Source organism: Palaemon carinicauda, chromosome 23 (genome assembly GCF_036898095.1).
Source record: "Palaemon carinicauda isolate YSFRI2023 chromosome 23, ASM3689809v2, whole genome shotgun sequence".
In the NCBI taxonomy this organism is placed as follows: Eukaryota; Metazoa; Arthropoda; class Malacostraca; order Decapoda; family Palaemonidae; genus Palaemon; species Palaemon carinicauda.
In genome coordinates this window covers 69,691,560-69,711,003 of record NC_090747.1, presented here as the reverse complement: position 1 = coordinate 69,711,003, position 19,444 = coordinate 69,691,560, and the positions used below count along the sequence as shown (strand labels likewise).

The 19,444-nt window shown below is 39.9% G+C and overlaps 1 protein-coding gene across 2 annotated transcripts in view; it reads right to left on the bottom strand.

Annotated features, from left to right (window-relative positions):
• Positions 1-19,444, bottom strand: part of LOC137617158 (RRP12-like protein) — a 148,497-nt gene that overhangs the window by 62,391 nt on the left and 66,662 nt on the right. For both annotated transcript variants that reach the window (XM_068347013.1, XM_068347014.1), the window contains exons 4-5: positions 7,714-7,840; positions 4,265-4,450 (exon numbers count right to left, since the gene is read on the bottom strand). In XM_068347013.1, coding sequence (XP_068203114.1) covers positions 4,265-4,450; positions 7,714-7,840 — 313 coding nt within the window. The remainder of the gene's footprint in view (positions 1-4,264; positions 4,451-7,713; positions 7,841-19,444) is intronic.

The following is a 19,444-nucleotide window of genomic DNA, read 5'->3' as shown; positions in this document are numbered from 1 at the left end:
TACTGGATATCATAGCTTTCATAAGGTTTATTTATAGCCATTATTATTACTTATCATGTAAATATGTTATTTCTCTCTCTCCTCTGTGCGCGGGCGTAGATCTAGTTCATTTCTAAAGCTACACACAGTACTTGAATTTTAGTTCAGCGCATGTACGGCTAGTTCATTTTCAAAGCTACGTACAGTATTTAAATTTTAGTTCATTATTAAGCCTTCATATTTCATTAGAAATTATTGTTTAATTGTGATTTATTAAAGCCTATTTGTATTCTATTTTTCAATTTCGATAATATTACGTAATTTACGGCATCAGCAAATCTCAAGGTCACTCTATTGTATTGCGTTGTTTATAAAATGTTGTAATTCAAAATATCTTCATAATGAATATTACATCAGCACCAATATGTTATAGGCTATCATAGTTTCTATACAGTTTGTTTATGGCCCTTATTATTGGTTATCATATGAAAAAGTCTCTCTCTCTATTTTGATTTTTAATTCAGTTAAATCTTCACATTTCTTTGAACATTATTGGAAATTCTTTATTTTATTCCTTGATGTTTCGTTTGTAGGAAAATTAGTAATCCATCGAAAGGAAATTACTTGATTGGCACTCGCCTTCACCAGAAATATGACGCCATCAGACTTCTTTTCTTAAATTTACGGTAAGTAGTGCTATTGCCATAACTATTAATACAGACCACTAACACACTTGATATCGTTACTCGATGTTTCGATGATGGGAATACTGTAATAAGATTACTTGGTAACACACAGAAAGAATATCATTTGGTTTACTAGCGATCCTTGCGCCAGATATATGACGTCGCAAGACTTGACGTGAATTTGACAAAGAATGGCTTGCAAAATAAGTAAAACTCTTTTCTTTTTTCTTGCAAGAAATGAAAGAAAATACTAACTTACCAAGCAAAAGTATTTAATTTTCATAATGTAAAAGAAAAGAAAATATATTTCCGAGAAAATATTTGTCCTATTAGTGTACTAGTGTGAGAGCTGAGATGTTGAAGGAAGGGGGTGTGACTGTACTTGAATGGTTGGTGAGATTGTTTAATGTGTGTTTTGGGTTGTCAATGGTACCAGTAGATTGGGTTTGTGCATGTATTGTACCACTATATAAGGATAAGGGAGATGTGCATGAGTGTTGTAATTCAAGAGGTATTAGTTTAATTCAAGAGGTATTAGTTTGTTAAGCGTAGTTGGAAAAGTGTATGGTAGAGTAATGATTAATAGGATTAAGGATAAAACAGAGAATGCAATCTTAGAAATACAGGGTGGTTTTAGAAGAGGTAGGGGTTGTATGAATCAGATTTTTATAGTACGGCAGATATGCGAGAAATATTTAGCAAAAGGTAAGGAGGTGTATGTTGCGTTTATGGATCTGGAGAAAGCGTATGATAGAGTTGATAGGGAAGCAATGTGGAATGTGATGAGGTTATATGGAGTTGGTGGAAGGTTGTTGCAAGCAGTGAAAAGTTTCTACAAAGGTAGTAAAGCATGTGTTAGGATAAGAAATGAAGTGAGTGATTGGTTTCCGGTGAGAGTGGAGCTGAGACAGGGATGTGTGATGTCACCGTGGTTGTTTAACTTGTATGTTGATGGAGTGGTGAGAGAGGTGAATGCTCGAGTGCTTGGACGAGGTTTAAAACTGGTAGACGAGAATGACCGTGAATGGGAGGTAAATCAGTTGTTGTTTGCGGATGATACTGTACTGGTTGCAGACGAGGAAGAGAAGCTTGGCCGATTAGTGACAGAATTTGGAAGGGTATGTGAGAGAAGGAAGTTGAGAGTTAATGTGGGTAAGAGTAAGGTTATGAGATGTACGAGAAGGGAGGGTGGTGCAAGGTTGAATGTCATGTTGAATGGAGAGTTACTTGAGGAGGTGGATCAGTTTAAGTACTTGGGGTCTGTTGTTGCAGCAAATGGTGGAGTGGAAGCAGATGTACGTCAGAGAGTGAATGAAGGTTGCAAAGTGTTGGGGGCAGTTAAGGGAGTAGTAAAAAATAGAGGGTTGGGCATGAATGTAAAGAGAGTTCTATATGAGAAAGTGATTGTACCAACTGTGATGTATGGATCGGAGTTGTGGGGAATGAAAGTGACGGAGAGACAGAAATTGAATGTGTTTGAGATGAAGTGTCTAAGGAGTATGGCTGGTGTATCTCGAGTAGATAGGGTTAGGAACGAAGTGGTGAGAGTGAGAACAGGTGTAAGAAATGAGTTAGCAGCTAGAGTGGATATGAATGTGTTGAGGTAGTTTGGCCATGTTGAGAGAATGGAAAATGGCTGTCTGCTAAAGAAGGTGATGAATGCAAGAGTTGATGGGAGAAGTACAAGAGGAAGGCCAAGGTTTGGGTGGATGGATGGAGTGAAGGAAGCTCTGGGTGATAGGAGGATAGATGTGAGAGAGGCAAGAGAGCGTGCAAGAAATAGGAATGAATGGCGACCGATTGTGACACAGTTCCGGTAGGCCCTGCTGCTGCCTCCGATGCCTTAGATGACCGCGGAGGTAGCAGCAGTAGGGGATTCAGCATTATGAAGCTTCATCTGTGGTGGATAATGTGGGAGGGTGGGCTGTGTCACCCTAGCAGTACCAGCTGAACTCGGTTGAGTCCCTTGTTAGGCTGGAGGAACGTAGAGAGTAGAGGTCCCCTTTTTGTTTTGTTTCATTTTTTTATGTCGGCTACCCCCCAAAATTGGGGGAAGTGCCTTGGTATATGTATGTATGTATGATTAGTGTACTTTCTATAGATACATATCGATCTATTATCAGAGATTATATAAAACTAGCATAGATTCAAATTTATGCTATAGGACTCATAACAACCAATACAGACCCATACAATACTCTGTATCGTTACCGGATATTTTGATAATGGGAATACTGTACTCATACTACTCCTTACTCGTTAGCATTTTGGAAGGAAATCACTGTATTAGCCCGCTTGCTTTACGCCAGTAATATGATGTCATTAGACATATGATATCAACTCAACATATATTAAAACTTTTCTCAAAGTATTTCTTTACTGAAAATGGATACTGTATATTATCAATAAATGAAAATAATTTACCAAGATAAATCAGTTTACTTTTATACAAGAAAATAAAATATTTCCAAGGAAATATTTGTCATATTAGTGTACTATTTTCGATTAGTTTGTGACGTCATCACCCTGAAAAAATTGTCGTAAAGCCAAACAGTCATAGGTCGCAAGTCGAAGACTACCTATAAACAGAATCTTATTCATAAAATTTATTATTTCTATACTCATCTGATGTTCATACTGCCTCTCTCTCAGAGCTGTTTAAGTGTAAATATCAATCCCCAAATTTAAATTTCTAGGTTTCTGTCCCTGTAAAATTCCTCTCTCTCCAGTGAGTATAAAGTCATCTGATGGTCAATGGTAAATATATAGGCGATGATGTGTTACAATTCCCTTTCCTTTCACAGTCTCGAAGTCAAAACCAGATCATTAGTCTCTTGACATCAAGTAACAGGTAAAGTGAGGTCCCAAATCAATAAACAAGGTTTCTGCCCAGAGAACTCACGCAACATTCCAGGAGGAGATGGTATACAGAATGGAGAGAACAAATTTAATTTGTTTTTAAAGTTGAAAAGCTCAAGCTTTTGAGATATTATCAATATAACCTACAAGTAAGAATCATCAAAAAGATATATATTTTCCAAAATTTTAGGCCTATCAACAACTGTAATTAATGGAGTCCTTTTTACTGTTTAGTCCAGTGGTTCCCAACCTGGGGGAAATTTCCCCCCGGGGGGAAATTTGAAGCTTCCAAGGGGGAAATAATTACACTACAGTACCTACTAACTAAAACAAGCGGAAAATGTCCACATAGTACGTGCGGCAATTTGTTGTTAGCCATTCATATCAGTTCTCACTGACATGATATTTAAGGGGAGAATTGGCATATCATACCCATTTATGAGGCAGGCGAGTGGGCATGAGGGCTGGGCGGGGCATGAAGGGGGAAATCTGGATGGTTGAACTGGGTGCAGGGGGGAAATGACAGAAAAAAGGTTGGGAACCACTGGTTTAGTCTCTACTCTGTAGAACATTGACTAAAACATTAATTATTGCTCAAAGAACTCCTCATCAAGTACATTTTTCTCTACCATAAGTTTCTTATCCTAATGAAAAATCCATCACTTAAAAAAAAAGAATTGCAAATTTATTACTAAGTCTCCAAAATGTCCCTACTGTATACAAGTCTACACTATACTTACATTAGTTACTAATGGATTGTTAACTGAATTTTGGTACTGAGTGATTATATCATCAAGAGCTTTGGAGAAATCTCCAAACTTTGATTGAAGGACTTCAATGTGAACACGTCTGATTACTCTCGCCATCAGTGACAGAACAGCTGCAACATCATCTTCACTCTCTTTGAGACCATCTAAACTGATCATCTGAAATAAAAGACAATTTATATGACAGAAAATTTTATAAGATAATCCAAGAAGCTGCTATAATAAACCAGTATCACTGAAAAGCTTTTGTACGATAGAAGAAATGGTTACATTAGATTTATATTCTTCAATGATTGTGTGAACAGGTAAGTGAAGAAAAGAATGTCCTGAAAAAGAACTACACGCCTGCTTTACAGTCGCAATATATGAACATGGTGGATATCTCAAAAAAGTTCTCCAGGAGAGAACATACTGGAAATTGGGTACTGCATATTTTAACATACTTTGAAGCATAAGGGGATAATAACTAGGTTAAGTTAGTGCATCTTTATCTCTTGGGTATCAATAATCTGGATGTTCAACACCCTGATGTGTAACAACAAATTTGAAAGTACGATTCCATATGATTAGACGCAACAACTGCTTTTGGGCTGATATTTCATTACACTTATAAGTATTGATGTGGTTTAAAAACCAGCAGAGACCTTACTTATGGAAGAGAAATAACAGAAAATCAGAAAGTTAAATAGAATGATCCTTAACAAAGTTAACAGGAACAGGACCAGGTAGGAATTAATATGAGTGCAGACTACAGGAAAAGATAAAAACAAAGAGAAGACAAATCAAAATACATGATATGGTGGAAGATATAATTGTTGCATCTCTCAATGTTCATATATTAATTGTGTTGTTATCGGGCTTCATTATTTGACTTTCCCCTCCAATCTCCTTCAACCACAAAAAAATTTACTTACCGATATTTTCTGGTATAGGTTGACAGATATTCTACATCAGCCAAAACGACAAGTTTAAGATGTTCCACTGTGCTCCCAGGCCAAAATAATTTTCCGCCTACTCAAAATCTTGTAGACTTTACTCTATGTTAAGAGGAAGTATGAAAATACAATTGCAGTTTTTGATGCATACACTGGATCTTCAACCAAAAATAGGTAGTAGGTTGGCCAGGCCACCGGCCACCCGTCGAGATTCTACAGCTAGAGTTATTGGGTCCTTTGACTGGCTAGACAGTACTACATTGGATTCCTCTCTTTGTTTACAGGTCATTTTGTCTGCCAACACAAACACAGAATAGTCTAGCCTATTCTTTCTACATTCTCCACTGTCCTCATATACCTGACAACACTGACATTACCAAAAAATTCTTCTTCGCTTAAGTGGTTAACTTTTGCACTGTAATTCTTCAGTGGGTACTTTCCTCTTGGTAAGGGTAGAAGAGACTCTTCAGCTATGGTAAGGAGCACTTCTAGGACACTCCAAAATCAAACCATTATTCTCTAGTCTTTTGTAGTGCCATAGCCTCTGTACCATGGCCATCCACTTTCTTGGATTAGAGTTCCCTTGCTTAAGGTTACTCTCGGGCACACTGTTCTATCTTAATTCTCTTTTTGTTATTTTGAAGTTCTTTAATTTATATATGAACGATCCAATTCAATGTTGTACTGTATTGTTCTTTGAATATATTTTGATTGTTTATGGCTTCTCTTGTAGTTTGTTTATTTCCTTTCCTCACTGGGCTATTTTTCCCTGTTGGAGCCCTTGGCCTTATAGCATCTTGCTTTTCCAACTAGGGTTATAACTCAGCTTGTAATGATGATAATAATATGACCCAACACAGGAGAGCTACAGGAAATCCTGGTCCAAAGATATCTTTGAACAAAAACATGAAGGTCACTATGTCTTTTTATACAATCCACTCAATGGATATGCTTTCATTTAATTACTTAACATAAAGTTACAGAAACAAGGCTGACACTCCAAAGCAATAGCAGATGCTGTTCTCATTATAAAATCAGCTCAACAGTTTGCTAATGCTGTACATACTGTCCTTGTTGGTGACGGCAGTCTTCCTCCCATTCTTATGCTACCACACAAAGCCAGAATCAAATCTTGTACTCTTCACCTGAGACTAAGACCAACAAAACTAAGCATAGAATATGGATGATCCATCATGTTCAAAAGCAATTTGGAGAAGATTTTTGTAAACATATCCCTTTCTATGTGCAGTTCTTGAGTGTGACACTACATCTAGACTTCTTGGAATAGGTAAGGCTAGAGCCCCAAGAAAGTTTCAGCAGATTACAGATTATACAGAGGTCTTCAACAATGAATCGACAACTAAATGGTCAATCAGAGTTGCTGGTAAAAAAGTAATCGCTTGCCTCTACAGGACTGTTAGAAGATGGACTGGATTATCTCCTTTACTGGCCATCAGAAAATCTCATGTGCAGCTACAAAATTTGTGCCCAACATCTGCTGTTGTCTAATAAAATTCCTATTGGGTTTATTACCAAATCCAACAGGAAAGGATTTGATAAAATATGATGAAGGAGAGGGGATGGATGGAATACAACAAACAGATCCTGCCAGACATGACTGGATTGACTTCAGCACCTAAAAGACTTTTCATTACTGAGTTATAATTGCACAGGCAATTGCAACTTTTATAGATGCTCCTAAAGAGTAATTAGAATTTAAAATCACACAGTGGGGAAACAGCAGAGGTGATACATGCTCAAAAAAATTCAATGTTTGATGAAGATACTGATGATGAGTTATAACTTGAATGCTCAAGAGATATTCTATTGTATATATTGGTGGTTTCACAAATAATTTAAAAAACATTAAAATAAGAAATAAAATTATTTTCAAGAAAAGTAGGCAATTGCCTGTATTAAATGAGAGAAAGAGTGGTTTAGGCCAATTCTGAATATTTGTCATTGTAAATAATCACAATTAGAACAACAGATGAGAAAGTACCAAGTTTTCAGTATTTCAAGAAATATTTTTTCCACTGTCTACCACTGAGACATCAATAAATGTGTAAAATTAAATTAAAACCTCTATGGAAGTGAAGTGAGGGCAGGTAAATGTGACTTCAATATTGATAAAGTTGCAATGCTTAGATTTTTCTATATTTTCATTATGTTACCAGATATGTATTCACAAATGTAAATTAATAAAAATAAAAACAATTTTGCAAACAGTTCCACGTCAACTCTTATTTTGAGATACAGTAAATAGATTGGACTAAATATACTGCAATTTATTCATGGAAATAATTACTGCTGTATTTCTCTTTTGATATTTCCAACCTAAAAGACAGTAAATTTGCAAATATTTCTCTTTATATTTCCAACAAATTACCTTGAAATCTGAATACAGTACTGTACTGTACTGTATTAATACATACTTACATAAACATCCGTTGTTCTTTTAATCAAAAGTTAAAATAGCCACCTTACCAGACTACAAAAATAAGAAGTAGAAGACTCTGGCATGTTAGCTTCCACCATATATTCCTGAGCTGCAGCATGGATGGCCAGCATTCTTGTTTGAGTTTCAGACGTGGCATTGAAATTGCGGAAAAATCTGAAAGGAGGCAGGGTATAAAAATGTTGTGTACATGTACATGGGAACGCTGAAATTCCTGAAAAGTTTGAAACACAATTTGAAATTAGTTACAATAGATTTATCAAGATGATCAACAACATTCTTGAAGAAATAATCATCATTACTAGGAAAATATAAGAGTGAACAACAGCACAATACTTACGGAAAAGTGTAATTTTGACCAAACCTTAAAACACTTTAGTATCTGCAATAAAACCACCTTTTCCATATAAGATTTTAAATAATTAGATATAAGTGAAGCATGGAAAATACCACCAGGTAAGACTTAGCATGTTATGATCAAGCTTTCATTATCCTTTCCTTATACATCATAGCATGTCAAATGCCATTGTTTAGGGGTTGTGTGCCTATAATCAGTACCTCCATAGTGCACAGACAAATCAATATCTGTTTCACTTGCATAAAGCTCCTTCATGATAGCTAAACTTGTAAAGATAGCTACTATCAAAAAGTATTTAGCTCTCATTTGACACAAACTCCCTTCATAATAGTTAGCAGGCAAGAAAGATAGCAACAGTTGCAAAACACTCCTCTCAAAAGTAAGTCCTTTCACAAAGTGTATAAATAGTCTACCATAAAATTCACTCTATCATTTCAGTGCTCCTCAAGGTTGCTGAAAAATTTGTTCATATAACCTTACCTAAGTATCTAGAACTTGAGACTTTCTTTTCATTAGATAATGTGATTTTCTTCATATTTTGATGTGTTACACATGGACGACAATGGCAAGGTCCCTCCATTCAAAGTAAGACAGCATGGTTACAATGATTTTTGTAGGGTGATAATGCTTACAGTACCGTATGTCTTGAGCAGCATACAGCAGACTGTACTAGAGGCTCTTTGTATTGACCCATCTTATGTCCCAGCTGCATTGCTTTTTGTCAGGCAGGTGGACGCTAAACCCTGTCCCCTTTCCAGGTAGGACAACCCTTACTTTGTCCTTACTCATGGACTTGTGGGGTGGTTGAGGAAGGCAGTAGGCAGTATAACCTAATGGACACAGGCTTCAATACAAAAATACAAATGACTTGAAAATTTTGTGATTTGTTCCTACAGGTATAAAAAACTATCGTCCTTTAACAGAACTCATCCTTAGGATGGCAGAAGTCCCTTTAACTAAAAATGATATTTTCATATTAAAATAAATTTTTGAATATACTTACCCGGTGGATATATATATAGCTAACGTCTCTGACGGTCCGACAGATTCAAAACTCGCGGGCGATCACCGTGTTAGGTTGCTGGGTGTACACTAGCGCCACCACTTAGCAGGATACTAATACTATTCCCAAAATCTCCAGTTCTTCTCAGCCCGTAGGGTCTCTAGAGGGGCGGAAGGTAGGGTATTAAATTATATATATCCACCAGGTAAGTATATTCAAAAATTTATTTTAATATGAAAATATCATTTTTAAATATTTAACTTAGCCAGTGGATATATATATATCTGATTCACACCCTTGGTGGAGGGTAAGAGACCAGCATTAAACATTGTAGGAATATAGCTCAAGAATTTTGAAATAAAACAAACTTAAGGATAGTACCTAATAAGGAAGCTGACTTTTATGATACTTTGTCTCATTAGTCCGCTATCCTTATGAAGCCCAGCGATCCACTCAGGGGGCTGAAAGACCTCTAGGCGCTGTCATATCTGGGGTGAACACCCCTATGACAGTACCTCCACCAATACCTTTGATCTGGGCGCTCTCAAGAAACAACTTGACCACCCGCCAAAATCAAATGATTGCGGAAGACTGTCCCAGTTTCCACATACAACCAAAAAGATAATAGTTTCAAGAGAAGAAAAAAGGTATTAGGATAAAGGGAATGTAGTGATTGAACCTTCACCCACTGCTACGAATGGTCCAAAAGTGTAGCAGTCCTCGTAAAGAGTCTGGACATTCTTTAAATAATGTGAAGCGAACACAGATTTACTGCTCCCGTAGGTTGCGTCCATAATGCTTCGTAAGGAACGATTTTGCTTAAAAGCCATTGACGTTGCCACAGCTTTTACTTCATGAGTCTTTACTCTCAATAACCGAAGGTCAGTCTCACTGCAGTGAGCGTGAACCTCTCTAATGAAGAGTCTGAAAAAATACGATAAGATATTCTTAGATATTGGTAAGGAGGGTTTCTTGACCGAACACAATAAAGACTCAGATTCACCACGTAAATTTATTGGTTCTGTCAATGCAAAATTTAAGTGTTCTCACAGGTCAAAGGACTCTATCTTGTTACCAACCTCATCTGACAGGTTGGGGATCTCAAAAGATTTAGGCCATGGATGGGAAGGACGCTCATTCTTGGCTAAGAAACCAAGCTGCAAAGAGCATACTGCCTTAACAGTACAGAAGCTGACGTTCTTACTGAAGGCATGAACCTCACTAACTCTTTTAACAGCAGCAAGACTCACTAAGAAAAGTGTCTTCAGAGTAAGATCTTTAAAAGTTAAGCGCAAAAGGTTCAGAATTTTCTCAGACATCATAAATTTAAGGACACATCCAGGTTTCAAGCTGGCGTCATCACCCCATGCTTCTTGGAAGTCTCGAAAGACTTGAGGAGGTCTTGAGGGACTTTATTGCTCGAGAGGTCTAAGTTCCTGTGTCTGAACACTGCAGCTAACATGCTCCTGTAACCTTTAATGGTAGACGCAGAAAAGTTACGTACATTCCTAAGGTGAAGCAGGAAGTCAGCGATTTGAGCTATAGAGGTATAAGACGAGGAAAAGAAGGTGGCCTTGCATCAATCTCGAAATACCTCTCATATAGACTTGTAGAACCTGATAGTAGAGGATCTCCTTTCTCTAGTAATTGCTCTAGCTGCCTCCTTTGAAAAACCCTCGAGCTCTAGAGTCTTTGATAGTCTGAAGGCAGTTAAATGAAGCGTGTGGAGGCTTTGATGGAACCTCTTTATTGAGAAGATCCAACCCCCTTGCCAGGCTTCCTGGAAAGTCCACCATTCACTGAAATACCTCGGTGAACCATTCTCTTGATGGTCAGAGGGGAGTAACCAACATCAACTTGATCCCTATGTGAGAGGCGAACTTCTGTAGGACTTTGTAAATGATCTTGAATGGGGGAAAAATGCATACACCTCCAGGTGAGACTAGTCCAGTAAGAACGCATCGACGTGGACTGCCTCTGGATCTGGAGAGCAGTAAGAAGGAAGCCCCTTCGTTATTGAGGTTGCGAACAGTTCTATGGACGGACGTTCCCATATCCACCATAGTTTCTCGTACACCTCCTGATGAAGAGTTCATTCCGTGGGAATGACTTGGCTTCTCCTGCTTAGGCAGATTGCCAACACGTTCCTTTCTCCCTGAATAAACCTTGTAAGTAAGGTGATGTTTCTTTCCTTCGTCCAAACTAGGAGATCCTTTGCATTTAAGTAAAAGGACTGTGAGAGGGTCCAGCCTTGCTTAGCGATGCAGTCTAACGCTGTGGTATTGTTTGCGTTCACCTGCAACACTTTGTTTCGAGTCAGTCTTTGAAACTTTGCAGGGCCAAAAGAACTGCTAGAATCTCTTTCTGGTTGATATGAAACTTTACGTGGTCTTTGGTTCAAAGGCCCGAGCACTCTAGAGTGTCTAGTGTTGCTCCCCACCCCGCGTCCGAAGCGTCTGAGAACAACACATAGTCTGTGTTCTTGTGGGCAAAAGAGAGACCTTCCTGAAGTCTGAGATTGACATGCCACCATTTCAGGCAAGTCATGATCGTTTCTGGAAGTGGAATGGACACTTCTTCTAAGCTCTTCTCCCTGTCCCAATGGTGGTTGGGGTGAAAATGGAGAGGGCAAAGATTGAGTCTTCCTAGGGAGACAAATTGCTCCAGAGATGAGAGTGTTCCCAGTGGACTCATCCACATCCTTACAGAGCAACTGCTCCTTTTTGATAAAGATGCATCTTTAAGAAAGCTTGCTCGCGTGTTCATGGTGATGGAAAAGCCCGAAAAACTAGACTACGTATCTCCATCCTCAAATAGAGAATAGTTTGAGATGGGGTCAGTTGAGACTTCTCCTAGTTACTAGGAGACCTAAGTCCTCCGCTAGGGTCAAGTTCCATCTGAGGTCCTTCAGACAGTGAATGAATTATGACGTCCAGAGAAGCAAGTCGTCTAAGTAAAAGGAGGCTCTGACACCTGTCGAGTGCAGGAAGCTCGCCACGTTCCGCATGAGCTTCGTGAACACAAGAGGAGCAGTGCCGAGCCCGAACCACAGAACTCGAAATTGGAACACTTCCTTCCCATAAACGACCCTTAGATATAGTTGGAAGGTCCTATGGATATGGATATGGAAGTAAGTGTCCTGGAATCGAGTGAGGACATCCAATCGCTTTCCATTACTGCTGCAAGCACAGACTTGGAAGCTTCCAAAGATAACTTTGTTTTCAGGATAAACACATTGAGCGCGCTCACATCCAGTACTGGTCTCCAACCTCCTGAGTTCTTTGGAACTAGGCAGAGGAGGTTGTAAAAGCTTAGAGACTGAAGGTTTAGAAAACTTCACCACAATTCCCTTCTCTAACAAGAGAGACACTTGTAGGTGCATAGCTTTTCTCCTTGCTTCCTTTCATTATATGGGAGAGAGAGATCTATCGGATTTTGGACAAGAGGAGGTTTCTTTACAAAAGGTACAATGTACCCTTCCTACAACAAGAGGACAGACCATTGGTCTGCTCCTGTTCCTTCCTAAGCCTGCCAGATCTTCAAACCGGTTGGAGAGAAGGCAAAAATTGACTTACTAAGACTTCTTATAGTCTTCAACCATTCTCTCAGCAAACGTAAAAACTCTCTTAGAATACCGAGAGAGCACGAATTAGTAAAAGAGGGAGCTGAGGCAGCCAACCCTAAATGAATTCTGAAGGAGGCGAGCGTGGAGCAGCAGGAACAAAAAGCGAAGGAAAAACTTCCTTAAAAACAGTCATGATCTTCTTAAGATATAAAGACTGTTAGGCAGATCTATGTTCCTCTACTTCAGACAAGATATCCAAAGGTACAGCTGGAAAGGAGAAATATCCTCTTCCTCCTCAGAATAAACTTCACCCGAAAGTCTATATCTCTATTTGGTTAAGAGCCATTAAGAAGTCGCGATGGAAAAGCTTGACAACTATCATCAACCTGTCGATGAAGAACAGGTAGAGGTTGAAGGACGACGTCACGTCGGGACTGCATCGACTGACATCGACGTCACGTCAGGACTGCATCGACTGACATCGATGTCACGTCGTGACTGCGGTGTCTTAAGTTCGACGTCATGTCGTGACTACATCGACTTTGTGACTGCAGTGACTGTGACTGCAGTGACTGCAGGTCGAAGTCACTTAGTGACTGCAGTGTCTGACATCCAACGTCACGTCATGACTGCAGTGACTGCAGTGTCTGACGTCCAACGTCACGTCATGACTGCAGTGTCTGACGTCCAACGGCACGTCGTGACTGCAGTGACTGCAGCTAGAAGTCACGTCGTGACTGCATTAACTGCAGCTCGACGCTACTGCTTGACTGTAAAGACTGACGCTCGACTATGACTGCATTAACGTCGATAGTTACGACTGCATGTTCTGCAGTATATTAGAATTAGGATCGTGTACACGAGGATCAGAACGTGACTAGGCAACGTTCGATCCAAAACGTCAGTAAGGATAATGGGAGCAGCACTCACGTTACGACTGGAATCTCCAGACGAAATTAAAGAACCGAGACCCTGTACAGGGGTCTCCGGGGCAACAAAGCCAGACGTTATAAAGGAACGTTTGGCAGGTGAGCCTTCCTCCGTTGAAAGTAGACGTTCTGGACTGCTCCAATGACTGTAGCCAGGACATACATTTTGTTCTGAAGGAACCAATTTCCTCTTGAGATGTCATGAAACCTGACGCCTGGATTTTAAAATGACGTTAATGAATTCGGAGGGTGGGGAAAACTTAGTCTCACCTCTCTCAAGCTAAGGGCGAACGTTACGAGAAACGTCAACCAAAACTCGTGAGGGAACGTCTGTTCGTTGTATAAAACCTATCGTTCCCTTTGGTCTCTTTGACATTCCTTCTCCCAGGGGTTGGGGAGCTTGAAAGAGGTCTAGGACTGGGTGAACAGCAAGTACCTACAGACGAAACCTCCGCAACACTGAACATATTTTTCGCACTTTTTTCACTGACACTCGCATTTTTTAATAATTTCACATTAGACATGAATAAAGCTGATTTCTATCTGTAGCAAGCAATTCTCCCTTAAATCAAAAGGTTAGAATTGCGAAATATGTCGTATAATGTAAGCTCATTAGTACATAATGTATCACACACGCAAAAATTAATAAACATATACACATAAGTAAAAGTGAAATATATAAAGTTAAAAACTAGATCGCTAAGGACTATGTTTTTTCTCTTTCTCTCCCTGTACAGTGACTTGAGATGAGAACAAAAAACTAGAACGCGAAGGATTACGTTTTATCTCTCTCTCTCTCTCCCTGTACAAAGACTTGGGACGAGAATAAATATCTGAATCGAGAAGAACGTTTCTCACTCTCAATCTCCCTGTATAGTGACTTGGGACGAGAATAAAGATTTGGATCATTCTCTCTCTCTCTCTCTCTCTCTCTCTCTCTCTCTCTCTCTCTCTCTCTCTGTCACGAGAGTATTGGCTCACTCACTCTTCGTCAATAAAAGGTTATTTAACGAAAGAAAAATACTAAAAGGACTAAGAAATTGCAAAATAACATTTTCCTTTTAATTAGTATTTAAAAAACTTCAGTTTGTAAGAAGAATGAACTAAACGTCAAAATCGATTAACTCTCTCTGCAAAGTGAAATCGTGATTCTCTCTTTCTCTATCGTAACGATAGAGTGCAAACTGCGTAGCATAAATAAACTTAACACTAGTACATCTTTGAAAACAGAAAGAAGACTATTCAAAAAATAATTTTAAAAGACAAAAAATCACTTAAAATATTTTCTAAAAATATTCATCCCATCGATCTATAAAAATATAAAATTCATCTCGGTATTTAGTACAATTGGAGAGAGTATCGAAGAGGCCTAATAAAGGCGGGTGAGATATAAAAATATAAAGGTACATCTATAAATATCAACAAGAATTTATAAAGTGATAAAATAAATACTAAAAACTAAAAGCCTTCCCATACACTGGGGGAAGGGTCGGCCATATTCTCTCTCTCTAACGTGGAAAATCCAGAGATAAAAAAAGCAAGGTAAAAATTTTTCTCTCCTTTCAAAAAGAGTTTCTCTTGAAGATCTTATTGTTTGAGAAAAAAAAAATTGAAAGAATAACCAACACAGCGAAAGCCAAAACCATAAAGAAGTACTTCACCAATAGTTGAAAAACTTGAGGTTTAGCGGGAGCAAGGAATCAATGTTTATCGCGACAGCGACAGAGAAGAACTGGAGATTTTGGGAATAGTATTAGTATCCTGCCGAGTGGTGGCGCTAGTGTACACCCAGCAACCTAACACGGTGATCGCCCACGAATTTTGAATCTGTCGGACCGTCAGAGACGTTAGCTATATATATATATATCCACCGGCTAAGTTATACATTTAAAACTGGCTGATTTACTTAACTGGTAAATATCAATGTATTTTGGACCTGTGGAGGAGTGAAAGTCATGGCTACTGTAAACCTCCTAACAGTCTGAGAATGAAGATGTGGCAGGTGTTAGGCTAAGTCCCTCCTAGGAACTGGTAGGTAGTCATGGAAGAACCTATATATCTCAGGATATGATGTCTGGATGTATATCCCTAAGGATACAATGTCTGAATGTAAGGTCATTTATGAGAAATGGGTTTATATACTGCATTTTCCGTCCATTCTCCCTCTTTTTTTGGAGGAGGGGAGAGACCTTCAATACAGTACAAATTTAGCTATAAATAAAGTTACTCGATTGCATGGCTTACCTGCATCAAGCGCCCCGTGAAGCACAACTGCTTCACCCCAAGAGAGGGAAGAAAGAAGAGGAAAAATGGCCAGACATTATTACCTTTCATTCCAGTCTTACATCACGACCACAATCTTAGATGAGATACCTCTTGCCCTATAAGGAAGCCAGGATCGCAACATAACCAGTGACGTAGCTGCAACAAGTAAAAGCATCCAAGGACTTATGGGTATACTCCTGAAGATAGTGGGCAATGACGTTTGTCTGAAATTTCCACTCCTGTCTTCAGAACTTGTGCCACTGACAGTTTCTTCCTGAAGGCTAGGGTAGAACTGATAGCCCTGACCTGGTGATCTTGAATATCTTCTTCTTGACCCTACTTGTGTTGAGAAAAACCCTCTAATGCTCAGATCTGAAACATTGGGTTCGCTTCATAAAGTGCCGTAGCTCCCTCACAGGGCAGAAAAGCAAGTCATTTCTATCACTAGTCTCATCTTGGAGAAAAAAGACAGAGGAGGACTCGAGCCTGGAGTTGTAGATGGCTGGGTTCTGAATCTTGACCTTGAACTCCCCAGCAAAAGTAAAGACCTTACATCCAACTGAATTGCTCATGACATACAGATGCCAAACAGTTCACATACCCACTTCACCAAGATCAAAATAAGCAGGAAAACAGCCTTGAGGATCAGATCTTTATCAGATGCTTTCCTTAAGGGCTCACACACAGAATACAGTATTTGTGAGAGCAAATAGAGTTCTTTTGTATTAAGAAAAATCACAAATTTCAATTAATTTGTATTTTTCCTAACAGTACTTGCCTCGAACTACTTTCTTAGGAGAGTCCGGGATCTCCTCCCATCCGACCAGAATTTTGTGTAGTTTACCCTATTCCCGTTTTCTATGGGGGTAGCCTCTGGCGGAGTGATACGCGCCCAGAGGCGACCCGGGGTCAGAGAGCATGCTTTCTCAGGTCTCGCTCCTCAGTAAGTTTTGGTAGAAAGAGGATCTCCTCACTCTATTAAGTCCTGTAAGGCAATCGGGGAAGGACGGGTGGGCCATAACCCGAAAGTAGCTCGAGGTAAGTACTGTTAGGAAAAATGATATTTTAATTATAAAATAAATTTTTGAATATACTTACCCGGTGAATATATAGCTGCAACTCTGTTGCTCGACAGACAAACTGTACAGAAAAAACTCGCCAGCGATCGCTATACAGGTTGCGGGTGTGCCCAACAGCGCCATCTGTCGGCCAGATACCAAGCTCTATGTACACAAAGACTCAATTTTCTCCTCGTCCCACTGTGTCTCTATTGGGGAGGAAGGGAGGGTCATTTAATTTATATATACACCGGGTAAGTATATTCAAAAATTTATTTTATAATTAAAATATCATTTTTAAATATTTAACTTAGCCGGTGAATATATAGCTGATTCACACCCAGGATGGTGGGTAGAGACCAGTAATATATGTTTACATTTTATGAGCTAAGAGTTTTTATTTCATTTTAGAAGTTATCAAAATAACAAAAACAAAATAAATAGGTACCTGGTAAGGAAGTCGACTTGAACGATTACTCTGCCTTATAAGTACGTCTTCCTTACGGAGCCTCGCGATCCTCTTAGGATGCTGATCGACCCCTAGGAGCTGAAGTATCAAGGGTTGCAACCCATACAACAGGACCTCATCAAACCCATAATCTAGGCGCTCTCAAGAAATGACTTTGACCACCCGCCAAATCAACCAGGATGCGAAAGGCTTCTTAGCCTTCCGGACAACCCATAAAAACAACATTAAAAAACATTTCAAGAGAAAGATTAAAAGGATATGGAATTAGGGAATTGTAGTGGTTGAGCCCTCACCCACTACTGCACTCGCTGCTACGAATGGTCCCAGTGTGTAGCAGTCCTCGTAAAGAGACTGGACATCCTTTAGATAAAAAGACGCGAACACTGACTTGCTTCTCCAATAGGTTGCGTCCATTATACTTCGCAGAGATCTATTTTGCTTAAAGGCCACGGAAGTTGCAACAGCTCTAACTTCGTGCGTCTTCACCTTAAGCAAAGCTCGGTCTTCCTCACTCAGATGTGAATGAGCTTCTCGTATTAACAGTCTGATAAAGTATGATAAAGCATTCTTTGACATAGGCAAAGATGGTTTCTTAACTGAACACCATAAAGCTTCAGATTGGCCTCGTAAAGGTTTGGTACGCTTTAAATAGAACTTAAGAGCTCTCACAGGGCATAAGACTCTTTCTAGTTCATTGCCTACAATCTTCGATAAGCTGGGAATATCGAAAGATTTAGGCCAAGGCCGAGAAGGCAGCACATTTTTGGCTAGAAAACCAAGTTGTAGCGAACAGGTGGCTTTTCTGACGAAAATCCGATGTTCTTGCTGAAGGCATGAATCTCACTGACTCTTTTAGCTGAGGCTAAGCATACCAGGAAAAGAGTCTTTAGAGTGAGATCTTTCAGGGAGGCTGATTGTAGCGGCTCAAACCTGTCTGACATGAGGAATCTTAGTACCACGTCTAAATTCCATCCAGGGGTAGCCAAACGATGCTCCTTGGTGGTCTCAAAAGACTTAAGGAGGTCTTGAAGATCTTTATTGTTGGAAAGATCTAAGCCTATATGCCGGAAGACTGATGCCAACATGCTTCTGTAGCCCTTGATAGTGGGAGCTGAAAGGGATCGTCCTTTTCTCAGGTATAAGAGAAAATCAGCTATTTGAGCTACAGAGGTACTGGTCGAGGATACAGAACTGATTTGCACCAGTCTCGGAAGACTTCCCACTTCGATTGGTAGACTCTAATGGTGGATGCTCTCCTTGCTCTAGCAATCGCACTGGCTGCCTCCTTCGAAAAGCCTCTAGCTCTCGAGAGTCTTTCGATAGTCTGAAGGCAGTCAGACGAAGAGCGAGGAGGCTTGATGTACCTTCTTTACGTGAGGCTGACGTAGAAAATCCACCCTTAGAGGAAGACTTCTGGGAACGTCTACTAGCCATCGAAGTACCTCGGTGAACCATTCTCTCGCGGGCCACAGGGGAGCAACTAACGTCAACCTTGTCCCTTCGTGAGAGGCGAACTTCTGCAGTACCTTGTTGACAATCTTGAACGGTGGGAATGCGTAGAGATCCAAATGTGACCAATCTAGGAGGAAGGCATCTATATGTATTGCTGCTGGGTCCAGGACTGGGGAGCAATAGATTGGAAGCCTCTTGGTCAGCGAGGTTGCAAAGAGATCTATGGTTGGTTGGCCCCAAGTGGCCCAAAGTCTCTTGCACACATCCTTGTGGAGGGTCCATTCTGTTGGAATTACTTGCCCTTTCCGACTGAGACAATCTGCTATGACATTCAAGTTGCCTAGGATGAACCTCGTTACTAGGGAGATGTCTTGACCTTTTGACCAGATCAGCAGGTCCCTTGCGATCTCGTACAACGTCAGTGAGTGGGTACCTCCTTGTTTGGAGAAGTACACCAAGGCCGTGGTGTTGTCTGAGTTTACTTCCACCACTTTGCCTCGAAGGAGAGACTTGAAGCTTTTCAAGGCCAGATGTACTGCCAACAGCTCCTTGCAGTTGATATGCATGCTCCTCTGACTCGAGTTCCACAGTCCTGAGCATTCCCGACCGTCTAGTGTCGCGCCCCAGCCCACGTCCGATGCGTCCGAGAAGAGAACGTGGT